General features: G+C 34.7%; 1 protein-coding gene and 1 non-coding gene across 2 annotated transcripts in view; one reads left to right on the top strand and one right to left on the bottom strand.

The window, feature by feature from the left end:
* GAP43 (growth associated protein 43) overlaps nt 1-18,828 on the top strand; it is a 106,075-nt gene extending 87,247 nt beyond the window's left edge. The window contains exon 3 of the mRNA XM_049785813.1: nt 18,097-18,828. Coding sequence (XP_049641770.1) covers nt 18,097-18,185 — 89 coding nt within the window. The 3' untranslated portion in view covers nt 18,186-18,828. The remainder of the gene's footprint in view (nt 1-18,096) is intronic.
* On the bottom strand, nt 15,036-15,142 carry LOC126026582 (U6 spliceosomal RNA). Its single transcript, XR_007501805.1, has one exon. It is a non-coding gene; the product is annotated as a U6 spliceosomal RNA (small nuclear RNA).
* Nucleotides 18,829-19,647: the final 819 nt, after the last annotated feature.

Below are 19,647 nucleotides of genomic sequence, written 5' to 3'. Positions count from 1 at the left end.
ACACACACAACTAAACCCAGAAAGGTAAAAGCAAGATTGTGATTTTGAAATAATAGAAATAAATCCAGAACATAGCTTCATCAAAGTTTAAAAAAATAGAATACTATAAATAGATTTCCAAGAGACAACACATCAACAATTAAGGAAAAATTTTTGTTTAGGCTACAGTAAATAGGGCACCAACTCCAAGACTCTAAATTCTTGGCAGGATAGATAGTCTTATAATTTTTGTTGAGAGGCATAGGTAAGCAAGCTACAAGTGGAGTGACTTTCAACTGGGGTTACTCTGTGCTCAGAGGAAATGTCACAGCTGAATAGGATTTTTCCATCATCACATCTATTTGATCTTCGAATTAAGTTAGCTTTGTGGGTTGCTTTATTGCAGGTAATTGAGTCACTATGAAACTTTTAGAGTTCTGTTAAAGAGTATATAGAATACTATATAGAAAAGAATAGTTATTTGCAATAAGGCATTTTCTGAAGCAAAAATAAATATCAGGGAATTTTGAAGTAAATGTTTGGGGAAATCTTCAACTACTACTATCCTTCCTTTCTTTCCTCCTATTTTTCTTTTCTTTCTTTCTCTATTTCCCTCCCTCCCTCTTTCTCTCTTTCTCTCCCTCCCTCTCCCTCCCTCCTTTCTTTTCTTCCTAAGTGTAGAGATAGAAGTAACCCCTAGACACATCTGAGTGTGAACCAACATCCCCCCCAAAATATAAAATATACAGTGGAAAATTCATATGTATATGTATATGTATATTTATGCATGAATGTGTACATAAACATTTTTATTATTTATTTATTCATGTGTTCATTTTGAGAAGAACACTGTTGATAAATGGTAAAGTTGAGTCAAATCAGCAAAATAAGAACAATGAGATAATGGAGAAATAACATAAGTTAGTTATCTCATTAAGTTTGTTGGCTAAAAAAGGAAAATACATATTTATAAACTTCTTGAAAAAAGGGTGGTTGTCTTTTCCATCTGGGTACTGTGTTGTGTGAATGAGAGACAATATTAAAAATACATTTGGACCTAGCTTTATTCTAGTATAAATCAACCGTAGAGAGGTAAATTTTAGTTGAATTTTAGAAATTTGTACAGTAGAGCTGTGAGGCAGAGGCTATTTATCTAGTACTATGCTATAGGAAATTCCCATAATAGAGGGTAATTTTGGTGAGGGACAAAGAGTCTCCAAAGTCCTTAACTACATGAGGATTTTTGTATTAAGTGTGAATACTTGCAAATTACAAGTTTTTGAGATTAATAAGATAGTAGATAGAAGATAAGTTCTAGATATATCCCGAAGAATAGATTATTAAACTAATAATCAAAATCATTAAAAATATTGGGTGCATCAAAGTAAGAGTATCTTAACAGAAATGTTTGTAACATGGCAGTATCATATAATTGTCAAAATATGTCAATTCTTTGGTTCTACCCAAGGTAAATTACACAGTCACCTTGAATCTTTATTCTTTGACTACTATTGTCCCAATGCCGCCCCCCCAGTAGCCCAAATTATGTCTTTTGCACTAAATATATGTGGCAAAGCTTTGAGATCTTTAACTAAAAAGAAAAATCAACACAAATACAAATACTGCTCTTCTACTATATTTCTAGTTGTATTCCACCGAGTGCTATTGATTCTTAAAGCAATTTTTCATTAAAAAGCTGTGCCATAATTTAAAGGACCCTAGTAAGTCAAAACACACAATGAAGTAAAAATGAGTTGTCCCAGTAGGAGACAAGAATTACATTTATTTACTCACTTGCAATCATACAGCAAAAATACATTTTATTGTGCTTCTTATTACAATGATATTTTTAAAGTAAGTCACTCAATTGCATTAAACTTTCTCAGTTGGTCTCTCAATACTGCTACTGCAAGAAGTAAAGGAGGTGATAGATGAAGAGCAGAACTTGTACTTTTAGTTTTCTTCCCTCAGGACTGTAGTGACTAAGTAGTCAAACTTTTGTATAAGTTTAGCTCCTCTTGGATTTTAATTATCCAGCATTCTTTCACTCATTCCATTTTTGAAACCTAAATAAATGTTAATAACTGTAAAAACTATATTACTGTTTTTTACATTTCCCATTGTTTGCCCTCAATTTATCCAAGAGTAATTCTAAACCTTATTTTGAAATGTTCCAGAATATCTCACTCTGGTAGACCTTAAAGCAAACATATCAAGCTTACCATTATTATTTCCTTTTACTTCAGAAGGGGGAAAAACTATGGATTTAAAACTATGGAAATAAAGGGTAGAAAATGTAGGGGAGAATGGAGGTAGAATGAAGGTAGAAAGGATGGAGAGAATAAACTAAAGCAATTTTATAACTATGGGGAAAGGTCTATCAAGAAGTCAAATCTACTCATATCTGAAAGTTGTGAGAGATAAGACGTTTTATAGGTGAATCATCTACTCCTAATTAGCTGTTCTACTTTGGGGGAAATTACAGAAACTCTCTATCACAAATTTTTCTCAAAGAGACTGTGTAGATGATATTTAGAATCTTCTTTTAGTTTCCATGATTTTGGAAGTTGACAATTATAAGACAACTCTATACTAATATGCACATTTTAATTTTTGTTCTGAGTTATCTGGCTTACATTTACATTAATAAAAGTAAGACAACTGTAAAATCTTTAGTGTTCTTTGTGCTCTGTAGATTTATCCATAAGAAAAAATTTAACAATGAAGGTAAATAATTGTCTGAATAATTTTAACTATTGATCAAACATATCATGGTGAATCATGGCAAGACATTATCTGGATATGAGTCATAAATGTTAGTTTAAAATTTAAGCATTTTACATGAATAGATATTTATAAAACAATGTCTAAAGTCTCCAGGCAATTACAGTCTATTGGAATGTCTCTTACAAAGTAACAGTTGTTTTGTTTTATTTCTGTAAAAAGTTAGACATTAATGTCACCTAATCAAATATCAGATCTTAAGATTTTATAGATCTCGGGGCCAGAGAGATAGCACAATGGTGTTTGCCTTGTAAAGCAGCTGATCCAGGACCTAAGGTGGTTGGTTCAAATTCCAGTGTCCCATATGGTCCCCCGTGCCTGCCTGGAGTTATTTCTGAGCAGATATCCTGGAGTAACCTCTGAGCATTGCTGGGTATGCCCCCCCCAAAAGAAAAAGGAAAAATTTTTTTTATAGATCTCAATTTATAGTTGTTTTTAAAGACATGCATTAAAATAAATAATTTGCATTAAATTATTAACTCAAAATGTGTTAATTGAATGTATGTTAGGCTTAATAAGTCCTTAGCTGAAGTTCAAAATGGAACCAGCAAAATCTATCAGTATTCTCCAGATCTTACATACAAAATTATTTATTTTTTCTACCAGATACCAATGAGATTGATTCAGTGTTGAAAATTATATCATACATACTAATGGAACAAACTTTCAAGATAATAAAATAATTCCTAAACAGTATCCATCAATAAGTAGTATGCTTGAAATATTGTATAAAATAAAAGCTTAGAAGAATAAATTCAATCAATAATGAACAGCTAGAATGATGAACTTATTTGATTTTTCCTTATCCTATAAATGTGGGTTTAACAATAGCTATAAAATAGGAACTCTATTTTTTATAATTTATTATCAGAACACTGTGCTTTACTAAATTTGTATCAAGCATTAAATGTTCAGATACCAATCCCACCACTAGTGTGATCTTTCATTCACCAGTGTCCCTGATTTTCCACCCATGATCATAGCCTTCCTCCTTGCTGGCAAACAAATTGACTTTATATTGTTTGTTATGATACAAAGGCAAATGGTATTACCAAAACTTAGATCAACAAGGGTCAGTTTGAGATAATTGTTATGTCTCTCTCTGGTGCTAGAAATTCAGGATCTAGTTCAGCCTTCTGTGTTACTTCTGTGTTACTCTGTAGGTACACTGAGTTTGGTAGATTACTATGTAACTTTCCTATCAGATTACCTATGATACTACTGGGCTGACACAACTATAAAATTTTGAGGTGTTCCATGGCCACCCAGTACATAGATTTATAGATCTAAAACAAATTTGATGGCCTGTTTGATTAGCTAAAATTGTGGAGTTGGACCATTTCTGTTGGAAGGTGTAGGGCAGGGGTTCCCAGACTTTTTAAACAGGGGGCCATTTCACTGTCCCTCAGACTGTTGGAGGGCTGGACTATAGTTTATAAAAAATTTATGAACAATATCCTATGCACACTGCACATATCTTATTTTGAAGTAAAATAAAAATAAACAGGAACAAATACAATATTTAAAATGAAGAACTAGTAAAGTTAAATCAACAAACTTACCGGTAAGTATTTCATTGAGAACTTTGGGCCTGCTTTTGGCTAAGGAGATGGTCAATGTCTGGTTCCATATTTGTTACTGCCAGTAGCAACACATGTAGTCTGATCAGTGTCCATCAATGCAGCTTTACCAGTCCACATCATTTCAGCCTCAACAGTGCCCATATTGGTGGAACTCTGATTTTTACCTCATGCTCACACTGGTGTGGTGTGGGAACCAGTATGATTACAAAGCTGGTTCTTCCACCACCTTTCCAGTTCACACTACCCTTTGCAAACCATATTACAATCTGTGAACTGGTACAGGAATCAGATCGAATGTGTGAGAAGACCCATGTGATCAGATTCCACTGCAAGAAAATGAAGGCACGTATGCCTTTTGCCTTCCAAATCCAGTGCAAGTTCAGCCCATATGCTTGTATGTATCTCCAGGAGATCACAACAGTGTGAGCCAAGGCTTACACAGCACACACATACAACAATACACACAACTGAATAGCAATCAAAATATAAATGCATTGTCAACTAAATTGGGTTTCCTACTCCTCAGCTGTCTACAGAGTGAATTAAGTTCCCATGGGGCCTTAGCCATATTACCAGTTTGGGCCTCCCATGCTATAACACTGAGCACTGACCATTTGCATTAACACCAAGCACTTACAGTTATTAGCCGCTGAGTGCTGACTGACCATTTGTATTACCTCTGAGCACTGACATCTGCGTTATCACTGTGATGCAACCCCCCCCACAGAAAACACCAATCACCAATTTATAAAAAAAAAAGGCTCTCCTAACTTAAAAAAAAAGAAGACAGTATGATAATAATATCCAGAGACAACAGTGATGAGAACAATAAGGCCCAACCCATGATATGAAACTTACCACAAAGAGCAGTGAGCACAGTTATAGAGGACTAAATGCAATGACGACTACCAAAAGACAGGGGGAGGAGGGAAATGGAACATTGGTGGCAGGAAACTTACAGTGATAAAGGGTGGTGTACATTCGATGACAGAAACCCAAACTTGAACATTTCTGTAACTATAGTGCTTAAATAAAGAAAAAAAAACTTTTTTGCTTTTTTGGGTCACACCCTGTGATGCTCAGGGGTTACTCTCGGCTATGCGCTCAGAAATTGCTCCTGGCTTGGGGGACCATATGGGAAGCTGGAAGATCGAACCGTGGTTCATCCTAGGTTAGTGTGTGCAAGGCAAATGCCTTACAGCCACTGCTCTGGCCCCAAATAAAGAAATTATTTAAAAAAAAAATAAAAGGCTCTCCTACCTTCAGAAAAGGCATCCCCTAATTGCAAAAAAAAAAAAAAAAAAAAAAGACCTCTTACCTAATTTCAGAAAAAAAAAAGCAACCCTTCATCACATAAGAAAAGGCTTTACTAACTGAAAATAAGAGAGAGAAGGAGAGAGAAAGGAAGAGAGAGGAAAAGAGAGAGGGGGTGGGAGGAAGAGAGAGTGGAGACAGGGAGAGGGGGGAGAGGAAAAGAGAAGGGGAAAGAGGAGGAAAGGGAGAGAAAGGGAGAGACAGGGAGAGAGAGAATAAGAGGGAGAGAAAAGGAGATAGGGGAAAGAAGCAGAGAGGGGGAAAGAGAGGGGGAAGAAAGAAAGAGAGAGAGAGAGAGAGAGAGAGAGAGAGAGAGAGAGAGAGAGAGAGAGAAAACCCAAATAAATGTCTTCAGAGGGGCACATGTGACCTGAGGCCATAGTTTGGAAACCTCTGCCCAAGAATAATGTTATTTCCTTTTGAAATCAACTGGTTGGGTTTTTTTTTTTTTTTGAGTAAAAATTGAAGAATATTATTTTGTTCTTAAATAGAAGCAATGGCAGAGAAGTTCTTTCCTTTTGATACATTTAGTGATTTGCACCCTTGATTCTGCTTCTTAAAAATGATGCCCCTCAAGTTTAGTCAGCTGTCAATTTGCAATCAGTTGTCCTTGCAATCATTCCAGACTATGACCTTGAAATCAAAGTATTTTTCAAATAAGTCTTTTTTCCTTCTACAAGAAAAATTTTTTACAGACTTGGATTTTTCTCTCCTTTTTCTTAAAGGTTTTTTTTTTTTTTTTGGGGGGGGTGTTACACCCGGTGGTGCACAGGGGTTAGTCCTGGCTCTGCTCTCAGACATCTCTTGGCAGGCACAGGGATCATATGGGATGCCGGGATTTGAACCACCATTTGTCCTGAATCAGCTGCATGCAAGACAAACACCTTACCACTGTGCTATCTTTCCGGCCCCATATTGTCTATAATTTTTTTATTGTATGAGAGAAATTAGGAAAGACAGAATGTGAGAAATAAAAATATAGAGGGTTATTTTAGGCCAGAACAAAAGTACAGTGGGAAGGTGCTTGCCTTGCATGGTTCACCCAAGTTTAATTTTTATCTTCCAATATGGTCTCCTAGCACTGCCAAGAGAATTATAAGACTCTACATTCTTTTTTTTTTTATAATATCTTTATTTAAACACCGTGACTACAAACATGACTATAGTTGTATTTCAGTCACTAAAAGAACAACCCCTTAAAGTTTGTAAACAAATTTTTGTTGTTATTGTTGGCTAACATTAGATGAACATGAACTTGTGGAAAGAGGAAGAACATGGGCAATCTATTAGCATACAAATAAGCAAGTCATGATACTGTAAGCATTTCCCTCTTACTTTTTCCTTTTGTGTAAGCTCATCACATTCTTTGAGATAAGTATAATTATTCCCACTTTACTGATGAATAAATAGGAAAGAAGTGGAGATTTATAATGAATAGCCATATGTGAAGTTCTAAGCACAGTGTTTGGCATACAATAAATATCAAATCAGTGTTATCTTTTTGTAAGTCCCCAAGACTGCCAATACTTACTAAGAACTTCCTGAAGCCCCATTCATTATTCTTATGTACTACTTTATGTAATAAACATATTTAAATAGCATAGCAACCATGTGAAATGATAGCAATTTTGACACCAATTATATACTGAGAAACTGAGGCAATTAAGAGGTTAAATAACTTACTTAAAGTCAGTGATAGAATTTTACTGTAAATAGCCTATCATTGATGTCAACTTTATTTTACTCTTCTCTACCATATAAAATAGTCATGCTTATAGTGATAAAAATTTTTATATTTGTTATTTTTGCATTTACATAGAGTACAACTAGGAGGCAGAATATTAAAATTAGTAAAATACTAGACATGGAAAATGATGCTATAATGAATCCTATGTCTCTCAATGATAATAAAATTGATGCTCCATAAGTTAGTAATTTAAAAATCAGACCACTACTATTTGGTAATACTAACATTACAAGTCTACCATTTTTAACTTGGAGTACTTGAGTTTCACCTATATAAGTCATAGATCATCCTTGAAAATTTTCTCTTTTCCCATTATTTTCCTTCTTTCTATAAATACTAAATGCCTGTTTTATGATTAAAGATGGAGCTATGAATACTGGGGGGTAGAGGAGGGAGATATGGGATGCATACTGGGAACGGGGCAGAGGGAGGACAGCACTGGTGGTGGGAATGCCCCTCACTCATTGTCACAATGTACCATAAATGATGCAGTGAAAGATTTGTAATGCACTTTGGTCACAATAAAAATAAAAAAAAAATGGAGCTATGAATTAGAGGTTAGAGGTAACACATATAACTGATTCATTTTAAAATGTGCATTTGTCATATACATTTTAGGCATTTAAGATTCACCAGTAGACAAAATCAGAATTCTGTGACTTTTTGGAGATTACTTTTTGTTGGTTTTGGCTTTGGTTTTGAGGAAATACTCAGCAATTCTTAGGGCTTTCAGGACTGGGGAAGCAAATTGGTTCTAGAAATAGACTTGAATTGGATAATTGTTTTGAATAGAAGCATTTAAAAACTTTTAATGTTATGTTTAAGTTTGAAGAATTGTCTTTCTTTCTGTTACAAGCCTAGGATGCAAGATTTATTAAGGCAAGTACCTTGCCCGCTTAACTTTCTTTCTGGCCCTATCTTTTTGAATTTTAATTCTAATTCTAAATTCTAATTCTAATTCTAAATTCTAAAAAACATAATTAAACTTTACCTTTGAGAAGTTAATTCAATGTCAAGAGGACCAGAGAGGATATCATAAGCTAGTATAAGATGCTACAATGATATTTCTGTATAAATAAAGTATAGGAAATTATTCCTTTAAGGATAGATTTTGGGGTGTAGAAACAGCATTTGAACTCCCTCATTAGGTATGATTAAGTAGTGGATCAAAATGATTCAACCTTTGATGATTTGTGTATATTGGCTAAGATAGTTGATTCACCTGCTTTCTGACCCTTTCTGTTTAAAGTAATGACTTTGTGCTTGAAACTTGGAACCAGAGCCTGTGGTACATAAACACAATAGAATATTATTATTATTATTATTATTATTATTATTAATCATTGAACATTGACTGTGTCTGGAGTATTAGCACAGTTTGTAAGTTTCTTCTCTTGCACATAACCAACCTTATATGATTCTCAGCACCATATATGCTCAATTTGAGCCTCTTCAGGAGGGATCCTTGAGCTCAGAGCTAGGAGTAAACCTGAACATGGCTACATGTGGCCTCTCCCTCCAAAATAAGCCACATTGACTCACTTATAATAATAATGTTAAGAAATAATATTAACCCCATTTAATTTTACTATTTTATACTGAAAGTAACAAGGGCTCATATGCAAGACCCTTAACTAATAACATTGGATCTTTCTGCCTATTTCTAATGGGGCTAGGAAAGAGAACACTAATTTTTGATTGGTTGACATGCATTTTTTAAAAATTTTTATGTTAAATCCTGTGCTTTACAGAGGTGCTCATAATATAGTTATGTTTGGCTTTCAGTGTTCCAACACCAATCCCATCACCGTGTAAAGATCCCTTCCCTATGGTCTCAGTTTTCCACCCTCCCCAAGCCTGCTCTTTGCTTGTTACCACTAAATGATAATGAAATTATAAAAATATATTATTAAAAGAAAGTTTGTGAAAACTAGCATATCTCAAGAAGGGGTCATTAAAGCTTTACTAAGCTATTTATTGCTAGTTGAATGTTCCGTTGTTTCTTTTGTTTGTTGCACTTAGGTGGCTTCTATGATAATTTCACATCTAATTTGGTGGTTTTCTCCTGGGATATCTATTAAAACTATGGAGGAGTCAGGACTTGAAGATTTGTAGAACTGGGCTGATGAGCTCACATAGTAGAGGCAGCAGTGGATATTTGGTGTAGCTGCAAGGACTTCTAGAAGTATAGAGGCAGAGGGAGAAGCAGCTCACTCTGTTTTCAAAGCATCTCCAGAGATGTCAGTTGCAAAACCAGCATATTTGGTGTTTTTGGTAGCTACATGTCACTATAGAGATTACTAGGGAAGCAGTCAAGCTTGGCATGGCACCAATTGGTGTGTGTGTGTGTGTGTGTGTGTGTGTGTGTGTGTGTGTGTGTGTGTGTGCACAGCTGCTGACACTTCAGTGGGGATGGGCTCTTGCCCTGTCACCCTTTCAAGGGGCACTAGTGGTATCACCTGTGATACCGGTGTATCCATGAGTTTTCTTGGCTTGGATTACTTCTTCTTTGAAAGCTATCTGTGTCTTTGGTGCTGGCTCACGGGCTATTTGGTACATATTGTGTAGAAAGCACGTTTAAATTTTTCAAGGCTATATAACTTGATTCATCTTTAAGTCTTATTTTAAGCCTTATAAAAATATTTAGAGGGGCCGGAGAGGTAGCATGGAGGTAAGGCATTTGCCTTACATACAGAGGGACGGTGGTTCGAATCCCGGCATTCCATATGGTCCACCGTGCCTGGCAGGGGCAATTTCTGAGCATAGAGCAAGGACTAACCCCTGAGCTCTGACAGGTGCGACCCAAAAAACTAAACTAAACTAAAATAAAATAAATAAAAAATAAAAATATCTAGATCTTTTCTTCTTCAGATAAAAGCAATTACTTTTGTTCCAATGAAAACAATATTTGATAATATTCTTAAATTCCGTAATTGATTTCTTTAGTTAATATATCACTTTTGTTGCTGTTGTATTTTGGTCACCACCCAGCAGCACTCAGGGGTTTACTCCTGGCTCTGCACTCAAAAATTACTCCTGGCAGGTTTGGAGAATCATATGGGATGCCAGGGATTGAACCAAGGTTGGCTGTGTGCAAAGCAAACATCTTACCCGCTGTGCTATCGCTCAGCAAATTACTTTTATCTTTATTAATGATCAAAGTGACAAGCTATAGAACATTTACAGAAAGAGATTTTCTTAATTATATGGAAAAGGAGAAAAATAGCTTTTAATATTTTTTCCTTTGAGAAATCATAGATTTTTTTTTATCAAACTAAGCATGGTATAAGTACTACTAGATACCATCCTTTTATCTCCAAAGAAATTACAAAAATGAAGGATAAAGATTAGTATCTATATATTTATAGATTAGGAAACAAGGCAAAGAAAGGAAAACAATTTCTCTGGAGGAATATAAATTGGTGGCAGAGACAAGGCTAGAATGCAAATCAACTTGGTCTCTGTGGCTCCATTTTTTGAGAAGGGAATAGGGATGTGCAGGTATCTTCCAGTGATCACTGGGATCCTGCTTTCCCTTTAAGGATACTGAGTTTAATCTTTGAACTATCTCCTTAACGATATTGTTTGTTCTTTCTTTACCATTTGCCATCTTCAATAGTTGTTGCAAGCAATGGCATTACTCTCTTCCAAAGTTTTAGAAAGCATGGTTAGAGGTGTAGGTGATATTTATGCCATTTTATTGGCACTAACATAATGTATTTTGATGCTCAGTACTTTGAAATAAAGTTTAAATGATAAAACCTAGTAGTTACAAGAGTAATCTGAGGGATCACAAAATGTCATGAATTTGGGCTCCAAATTGTTGTTTGGTATACTGCGCACCTGAAAGACCTCTTAAGTAATAAATGGGACAGATGGGAGTTAGCTACAGAAAGCTTTTTATTACTTTCCTTTGAAGTGATGATTCTTTAAATCACGAAAGAATGAAAATAAAAAGGGAAAGAAGGAAAACATTTGAGCCCAGTGGTGATTGGTAGAGTAATTGTGGGCATGGCCCCAAGATGATAGCAGCTTCTATTTAATCAATGTTGACAAGACTGGGGAGAGCTGGGCAGGTCCCAAGAGGTAATGTTTTACTCGGAAATCCACTCAGCTTAATTTCAGTAATGTAGGGCTGTAGAAGGGTCTGGACCAGAGCCAGTAAACAGGGCCATTAGTGTTTAGTGTAGGCGACGGCAGCTGGGAACACCGCCATCACTCAGCATTGCAGCCGGCCTGCCTGGCTGAGCACGCAAGCAGCCGCTGTTGCATATGCTCTCAGTATTTGCTCACCACCACAATGTGCAGACGTGATGTTCCCACCCTTTCGAGGAAATGAATGGAAGACCTCAAGAATTGCTTGAAGACTTTTTTTTTTCTTTTTAGCAAAAATCAGAGAGCCAGTGAGGCATTCATCTTTCAAAGACCCATCTACCTGATCTCCTGACTCTTTAATACTTCATCACACTGTTTCAAATGGATACAGACATAAACTGCATCTTTATTTTTTTTTATTGTAAGAATTTATTCAAGAGACAAAATTGATTAACATATAGAGGTAAACTAACATAACATAATATAGTAAAATAACATAACATATAATATAATTCTTATAATATAGTACAGGTAAGTCAAAGAACATTCTGATTAAAACCAATTTTTTTATCGTAATGGCTTGCATTATTAGAGGCATTTTTAATTTATTTTTTTCACAAATCTTACACAGTGATATTTATGGTACACAGTGACAATAAATGAGGGCCTTTCCACCACCAGTGGAATACCACCTGTTCCCAAGCATATATCCCTTATCTCCCTCCTTTATCTCCCAGAATGCTAGTGTAACTAAAAGCATATATGCAGCTCCAGATATTTTTACTAGTGGTTTCTTAAAGGTTTAGAGTCAAAGGAGCACTGTAAAAACAATGTTAGAGCGGCAATTATCGTTTGCATGGGCCCACCAAAGTATGGGGGTCATGGAAAGGAAAAACTTTGGCCTAAGTACACGGAGACCCTACCCCTGAAGTTTCCTGAGCATAACCTGCATCTTTATTACTGTATTAATATTGATATTAGGAGTGGTGGTTGTGGACTAAGAAGAAAAAAACTAATAAAGTTCGAGTCTGGCGCGGTGATGCAGAGCGTAAGGCTTCTGCCTTGTATGCACTAACCTAAGATAGACCTTGGTTTGATCCCCTGGCGTCCCATATGGTCCCCAAGCCAGGAGTGATTTCTGAGTGCATAGCCAGGAGTAAACCCTGAGTGTCCCCGGGTGTGGCCCAAAATACAAAAACAAAAACAAACAAACAAAAAAAACTACTAAGGTTTTCCAGTTGTCAAAACAGGAGATATACGCATTAAAGAATTTCCAACTTGCAAATTCCCATCAAAAATTTTACCCAAAATAATAACATTTGTGGAGGCTGATAGTAAGCATGATTATTCTAAGAAATTTTTATATGAAATAAGTAATTTTTATGTCAAGGTTAATTGACAAAACTAGGGAATGTTGTAAGTCATTATCAGGTGCTAGTAAAGTCCAAAGTGATTGGCATAGTTTTTAAAAATATATTTAATATAAATAATTGTAATGGGATTTCTCAATTTTAATTTTTAAAATATCTTTTTAGAATAAGCCACTAAAATATGTGGTAATTTTTTTAGATTTTTTTTCTTTGTCACAATAAAGTTGGCATTTGGGGTAAAACCTGGTTTGGTGCTTAATTTACTTTGTGTAGACTTATTTTGGGATAAAAGATATTATTAGCTAGATAGGTAGTGACTAGTTATGGATAATTATAGTAATACAGTGAGGACAAGTTCAAAACTAAATTGAAGAAAATATAGCATTTTTTTTTTTAGCATTTTTATTTAGTCTTTAACACGCTGATATTCAACTGTCCCATTTCAGACTTTCTTCCTTAGCCATACGTAAGCCCCACTGAGTTCTGCCTACAGGTTCTATGTCATTTGATAATTAAAATCTTGCTTAAGTTTTTATCTTCTTTTAAAAATAACATCTGCTATATAGGGAGTTTGATCCTCTAGAAGGAGAAAGTGATTATTTGCTCTATTTGGATTATGATAATTGAAGTGACCAGCTGGTCCCAACCATTCATTTATCATAGACACCATAATAATCAGAGATTTTGTACAAAATACTAGAGAATACATATCAACTCATCTCCTTTTCTTTTACAAATTATGTAATTAGTACTAGGAAGTGCCAAGGCCAGATTTTATGTTATTCAAGGCTAATTAATATTCTTACTTACTTCTATTTATGCTTTTATTACTAAGATCAGGTTTAGATTTAAAAAATATTTTGAGATCAAGCATACCCAGAGGTGCTCAGGACTTAATCCTGACTTTACACTCAGTGATCAGGAACTGGTAGTCAGGGAACCAACTTACTGGGACTCAGGAAACCATATGAGATGCCAGAATTTAAGCCTCTGTCAGCCATTTGCAAGTTAAATGCTCACGTGCTGTACTATCTCACTGACCTCAATCAGATTTTTATTTTCTAGGCCCTAGCTGAAGTCACTTTGAATGTGGTTCTATCTGATTATTGTGTCCTGATTTTTATGATGGTAACTTTCTAAATTAAATTCTGAGCTCACCATTTATCTCGGTTTGTAAAAGTTTAATATTTTAGGCTGTTCCTTCCACCTTTTTTTCTCCACTATAGTTTCCTAGTGATCATTAAAATTTCACTGAATTCATGGATTTGACACATTTTATTTCTACTGATCAATTGTCTCTTCATTTAATACAAATGTAATATAAGGCTAATTTTTCTTTTTTCTTTTTGGACCATACTCAGCAGCACTCTGGCTCTGTGCTCAGAAATTACTCCTGGCAGACTTGAGGGACCATATGGGATGCCACAGATAGAACCCAGGTTGGCCCATACTACCTGTTGTACTATTATCACTCTGGCCTGCAAGGCAAAATTACTTTTATCTCACATAAAAGGCACTGTATGTGCAATTGTGTGTCCACTTAAATTAAATCCTTATTAACTGACATGCTTCTTTTTGTGTCTGCAAAAAGACTTCATCAATGTCATTAATGTCATGGTTCTGATCTGTTTTTGAGACAATTAGTTTCAAGTGTAATTTTTTGATGCTAAAATTCTGTGCATCCTATCCACTTTGTTTCTAGTGTCAACCAGTGAAAAGGATTCCAATTTGTCTTCCTCTGGTTTCAGTTTGCCTTTCCCAATTTGTTTTTCTCTGATATAATAACAGATTTGGTCATAAAAAACTATATGATTAATGGAAAATATTCTTATGTACAAGACTTGGGTTTGCACATCTATTAACATGAGAAGTTTCACTCAATTTTTTCTTTAAAAATAATTGTTATTATTACTTATGGGTCATATCCAGCTAAACTCAAGGCTTATTTTTGACTCTACTCAGGAGACCATATAGGATGATGGGGATCAAACCTGGGTCAGATATGTGCAATGAAAATTCCCTATATACTGTATAATTGTTGAGAATCTTCCATGCGCTAGGTTTTTTGTCAGGTAGAGAGTACTTGACATCAAGCAAAGAGTATTGTTGTTCCATTGAAATATTTATGATCTGATGACTAGATATTCTTTTTTTTTTTTCTAAAAAAATATGGAACACTTCACGAATTTGCGTGTCATCCTTGCGCAGGGGCCATGCTAATCTTCTCTGTATCGTTCCGATTTTAGTATATGTGCTGCCAAAGCGAGCACATGACTAGATATTCTTAAAGGCCTTTGTTTGATTTCTTGATTTCTTAATGTTGGTATTCTATAATTATAAATTTCATTATCTTCAGTTGACTGAAATGAGAACAAGCTTGTTTGTTTTTCTTTTCTTATTTATTTGACTTCTTAGTACTTCAAAGATTTTCCAGCTTATTAGAAAATTCTACAAAACAAGCTATTGAGTGAATAAACAATTTTAAATTTAAAATATTTGGAGGTATTTGGGGTTGAGAACATGAAGAGAACAAAGGTCTTTTAATAGGGCATCAAAATAATGACTTCCTGTCACAATAAACAGATATTGCCAGATTATACAAAGAACAAAATTTATGTAAAATGTAGATAAAGTATTTGGCCAGATCCTTTTGATTCATTTAACATATATAGAATATGTAGCTTTTGTGCAGAATGATCTGAATATTTTTTATTTGTTTTGATTTTTACACAAATATATAATTCTTTTCACCTTGCCTAGCCTGATTCAGCCTTTTCTTTTAAGTTCCCAATTCTCTCTCAAATTATACATTATATATAGTTCTTAAGTTTTTATTTTAAAAGTAAGTTTGAATTGTTTTTCCATTTAAAGTTAATCTTTCTACATGACTATAGACAATTTAAATCAATATTTTTTATAGTTTAAAGACAAGAATAGTAAGCCTGATTTTGGTCTACAAAGTAAATTCTCAGAAAGAATTGCAGACTTCTTTAACAGGATCAAACTTAAATAAATTTGATAGCATTCTTCTGGTAAGATTTAAATAACTTAGTATGTTAATATACTAAAGTTCTATAATCAAGGAATGGCTAATCTGATTCTAAAAATCAAATTTATAACGGTATACTTATGTGAAACTATATCCTTGAAACATCACTATTAACTAAACTACTGTAAATTACAATACGTAAATGAAAAATATTTTAAATTCTCTTTTAAAGGAGATAAAATGCTATGCCATTAAAGAGATTTGAGAAAATATTATTAGATATGTTTCTAAAATAAAAAATATTGTTAAAAATAATATTGTTAGCAATTGTTCTCATATTTGATTATATACCTGAATATAAATATATTTATATGTGAGTGATTCTAAATAGATGTACACTTTTATGCATCCTTCTTATGATCCCATACAAATGCTCCAGCTATTTAGTCTCATCATTTCTTAGATTTTAGTATGGCCTGCTCATAAAATTCACTCTTGTTTGCTATCAGGGAACATGGATTTGGGGAGGATTCTCATCCATATCTAACTATTTTTCACTATGCCTCATGGTGCAAAAAATATTGCTAGAAACCTATTTTCCTTCTTAGATTCTAGATTTGGCATAGATGAAGCATAAGGTGACCAAACTCCTAATAAAGTTTCTGAACATACAAAATCATGAAAGTTCTCCTTAGGTCTTAAATTATTGCTGGAGGAATTAGATACATCCAGTGTAATTCCATAGAAAGATGACTTTTGGAACAGGGTCAAGGTTCTTCTGAATTTAGCCCCACCTAAGCAACTTTTCTCTTTGTTATTTTTAAATGTATTTTCACTGTAATATAAATACCCATTGGGGCCAGACGGTGGCGCTGGAGGTAAGGTGCCTGCCTTATCTGCGCTAGCCTAGGACGGACCGTGGTTCGATCCCCCGGCATCCCATATGGTCCCCCAAGCCAGGAGCGACTCCTGAGCGCATAGCCAGGAGTAACCCCTGAGCGTCACCGGGTGTGGCCCAAAAACCAAAAAAAAAAAAAAAAAAAAAAAAAAAAAAAAAAAATATAAATACCCATTAATGTGAATACATATTGAGATTTGTGAGTCCTAAAAATCATAGAAGTTGGAGGTAGTCTTGGGGAAACCTAGTTGAGGGAATTTATGTTTAATAATGAAGGTGATTTTAGGATACTTTTGTTTTCTTTTGTTTTTGCTCCATATCTGGTGGTGCTCAGGGGTTACTCCTGGCTCTATTCTCAGGAGTTACTCCTGGAAGGCTCAGGAGACCATATAGAATGCCAGAGATCCAACCCAGGTATACTGCTTGCAAGGCAAGTGCCCTACCTGCTGTACTATCACTCTGGCCTCATTAATAATTTTTATTACTAGCTATTAGACATTTTATTTGTGTATGAAATAAATTAACTGGATTCTACAAAGAAACAGAGGTGTCAAAAACTGTCAATATTGTTATATAATTCCAACTTGTCTATAAATAGGTATAGTTCAATGAAATGTGTTTATAAGAAACTGAAAGTTTATTCAAAGCCTAGCTATTTGTCTCACATGGTAAGAGAGAAGAGATTAAGAAAAATATATCAAGGAATGACATGGTCATAGATAATATTATTCTCCCTATCATTTGTTTTTATCATCTTTATTATACAGATTTATCTTCATGGGAGTAAGATAGCACCTACAATACCAGGCATTGTTTGCTGTCTCAGCCACCAAGAACAGAGGAAAGTCAAGGGAAACCATTTCCTCTAAAGTCTCAGGAAATTTTGTCTATAACTAGCAATCACTGAGTTATAGAGACCCCTCCTAGTTATAAGTTGAACAGTATTTTAAAAATTCCATTATAAATACTAGAACTTAGGTGTAAGGAAGTGGAAATCAATATTTTACATATAAACTGTCTGATTTGGCCGAAAACAATAAAGCCTGTGTGTAGATACCATGACTTTAATAACTATAAATTTCTATTTACTAGACATCTGATATATCATATCATTTCTGATTTCCCAATATCATAGTTTTGTTCTTGAACTCTTCTTTGTATTATGGACAGCCTCTTGGTGATCATCTCTAAACTTGAAATTTTATCACTGCAATAGCAATAGTCTTTTATCTTATGTTCTTATAAAATAGTATTAATGCATTATATTACCATATAAAATAATAAGAAAAAGTATTAACTCTCTTATCCATTCCTTCCCATCTTCTTTTTGTCTCCAGAAGCTGTAGATGAAACCAAACCTAAGGAAAGTGCCCGACAGGATGAGGGTAAAGGAGAAGAAACCGAGGCGGACCAAGAACATGCCTGAACTTTAAGAAATGGCTTTCCACGTCCCTGCCCTCCCCTTTCCTGAGCCCTGTTTCTCCCCCACCCTCTTCTAAAATCCGCTCTGAAGTTTCCCTTCCTGTCCTGCTCACACGTGTGAGTCTGTCCTCTCCCACCCACTAGCCCTATTTCTCTCTGTGTGGCAAACATTTAAAAAAAAAAAAGCAGGAAAGATCCCAAGTCAAACAGTGTGACTTAAACATTTTTGTTTCTTGGTGTTGTTATGGCGAGTTTTGGTAATGATGATTCAATCATTTTGGGAAATTCTTGCACTGTATCCAAGTTTTATGATCTGGTGCGTGTGGCCCCGTGGGAGTCCACTTTCCTCTCTCTCTCTGTTCCAAGTGTGTGTGTGTGTGTGCAATGTTCCGTTCACCAGAGGAGTCCAAAATATCGAGTGAATTTAAAACCATTTTTCTTTGCTTCCTCTTCAATGTGATGGAATGAACAAAAAACAACAAAAAAAAGGAAAAACTCTAAAAATCCAGTTTGTTTTAAAATAAATAAATAAATAAATAAATGCATAAATACATAAATAAATAAAGCAAATGTGCCAATTAGCGTAACTTGCGGCTCCAAGGCTCCTTTTTCAATCTGAATATGAATAAATCATGAGAATAATCAAACCTTAATGACTCCGTGTTTCTGTTTCACCTTCTCATAAATTAACCTGACATGTTGAGGTCTTAGATTTTTCTTTCTGACTTTCCAGTCTGACACCAACAACCTTGACAAAGAAGAGTTGAATGAAGGGTTTGGGGTCCACTTACGAATCTTGAAAAAATGGCTTCACACCTTGATGGGATTATTGGGTGTTTTTGGTTTTTTTTTTCTTTCTCAGCTTCAATGTTAAAAATATATAGTACTATACTGAGTGGCTTACCTAAAATACATTTATTTTAACACAATCCTCAGTATTATAAGATTGAAATCAAGTTATTTTCTTTTGAGAGCTATGACAAAGGGAGATGTACTAGTACTCCCTTCAGATCGGGACTGGTCACATTCTTCCTATATTTCTTGTTATCACTGATGGCCTCTTCTGCCTTTATTTTCCTACTTGGGGCAGATACCAATCTTGTTGAATTAAAGTCTATCTTAATGACATCACCTTAATTACTGCTGTCAAAACTTTTGGTACTTTTGGGTTAGAATTTCAACATGAAGTTGGGGAAGAGTATTTCAACCCATAGAGGGGACCACGGATTACTTTAATAAATTATTTGAGAGTAATTTATGAGTAGAAATGTAGTTTATCTCAGAAGATTAAGCTAGACTTTTCTAAGTTAGTAACTACAAAGGCATGAACGAGTATTCAAAATTCTTTGGTTCTTATTGTGATTACCTATGTCAACCCAAGAACTGACCTGGTTCTTTCAATTTTTCATCTGTTGGATTTATCACCACACAAAGTGGTGATCAGATTTTTTGATTACTTGTAATCA

Source organism: Suncus etruscus, chromosome 13, assembly GCF_024139225.1.
Source record: "Suncus etruscus isolate mSunEtr1 chromosome 13, mSunEtr1.pri.cur, whole genome shotgun sequence".
In the NCBI taxonomy this organism is placed as follows: Eukaryota; Metazoa; Chordata; class Mammalia; order Eulipotyphla; family Soricidae; genus Suncus; species Suncus etruscus.
Note: the sequence above shows the minus strand (reverse complement) of the source record. Positions and strands in the feature narration are given on the sequence as shown.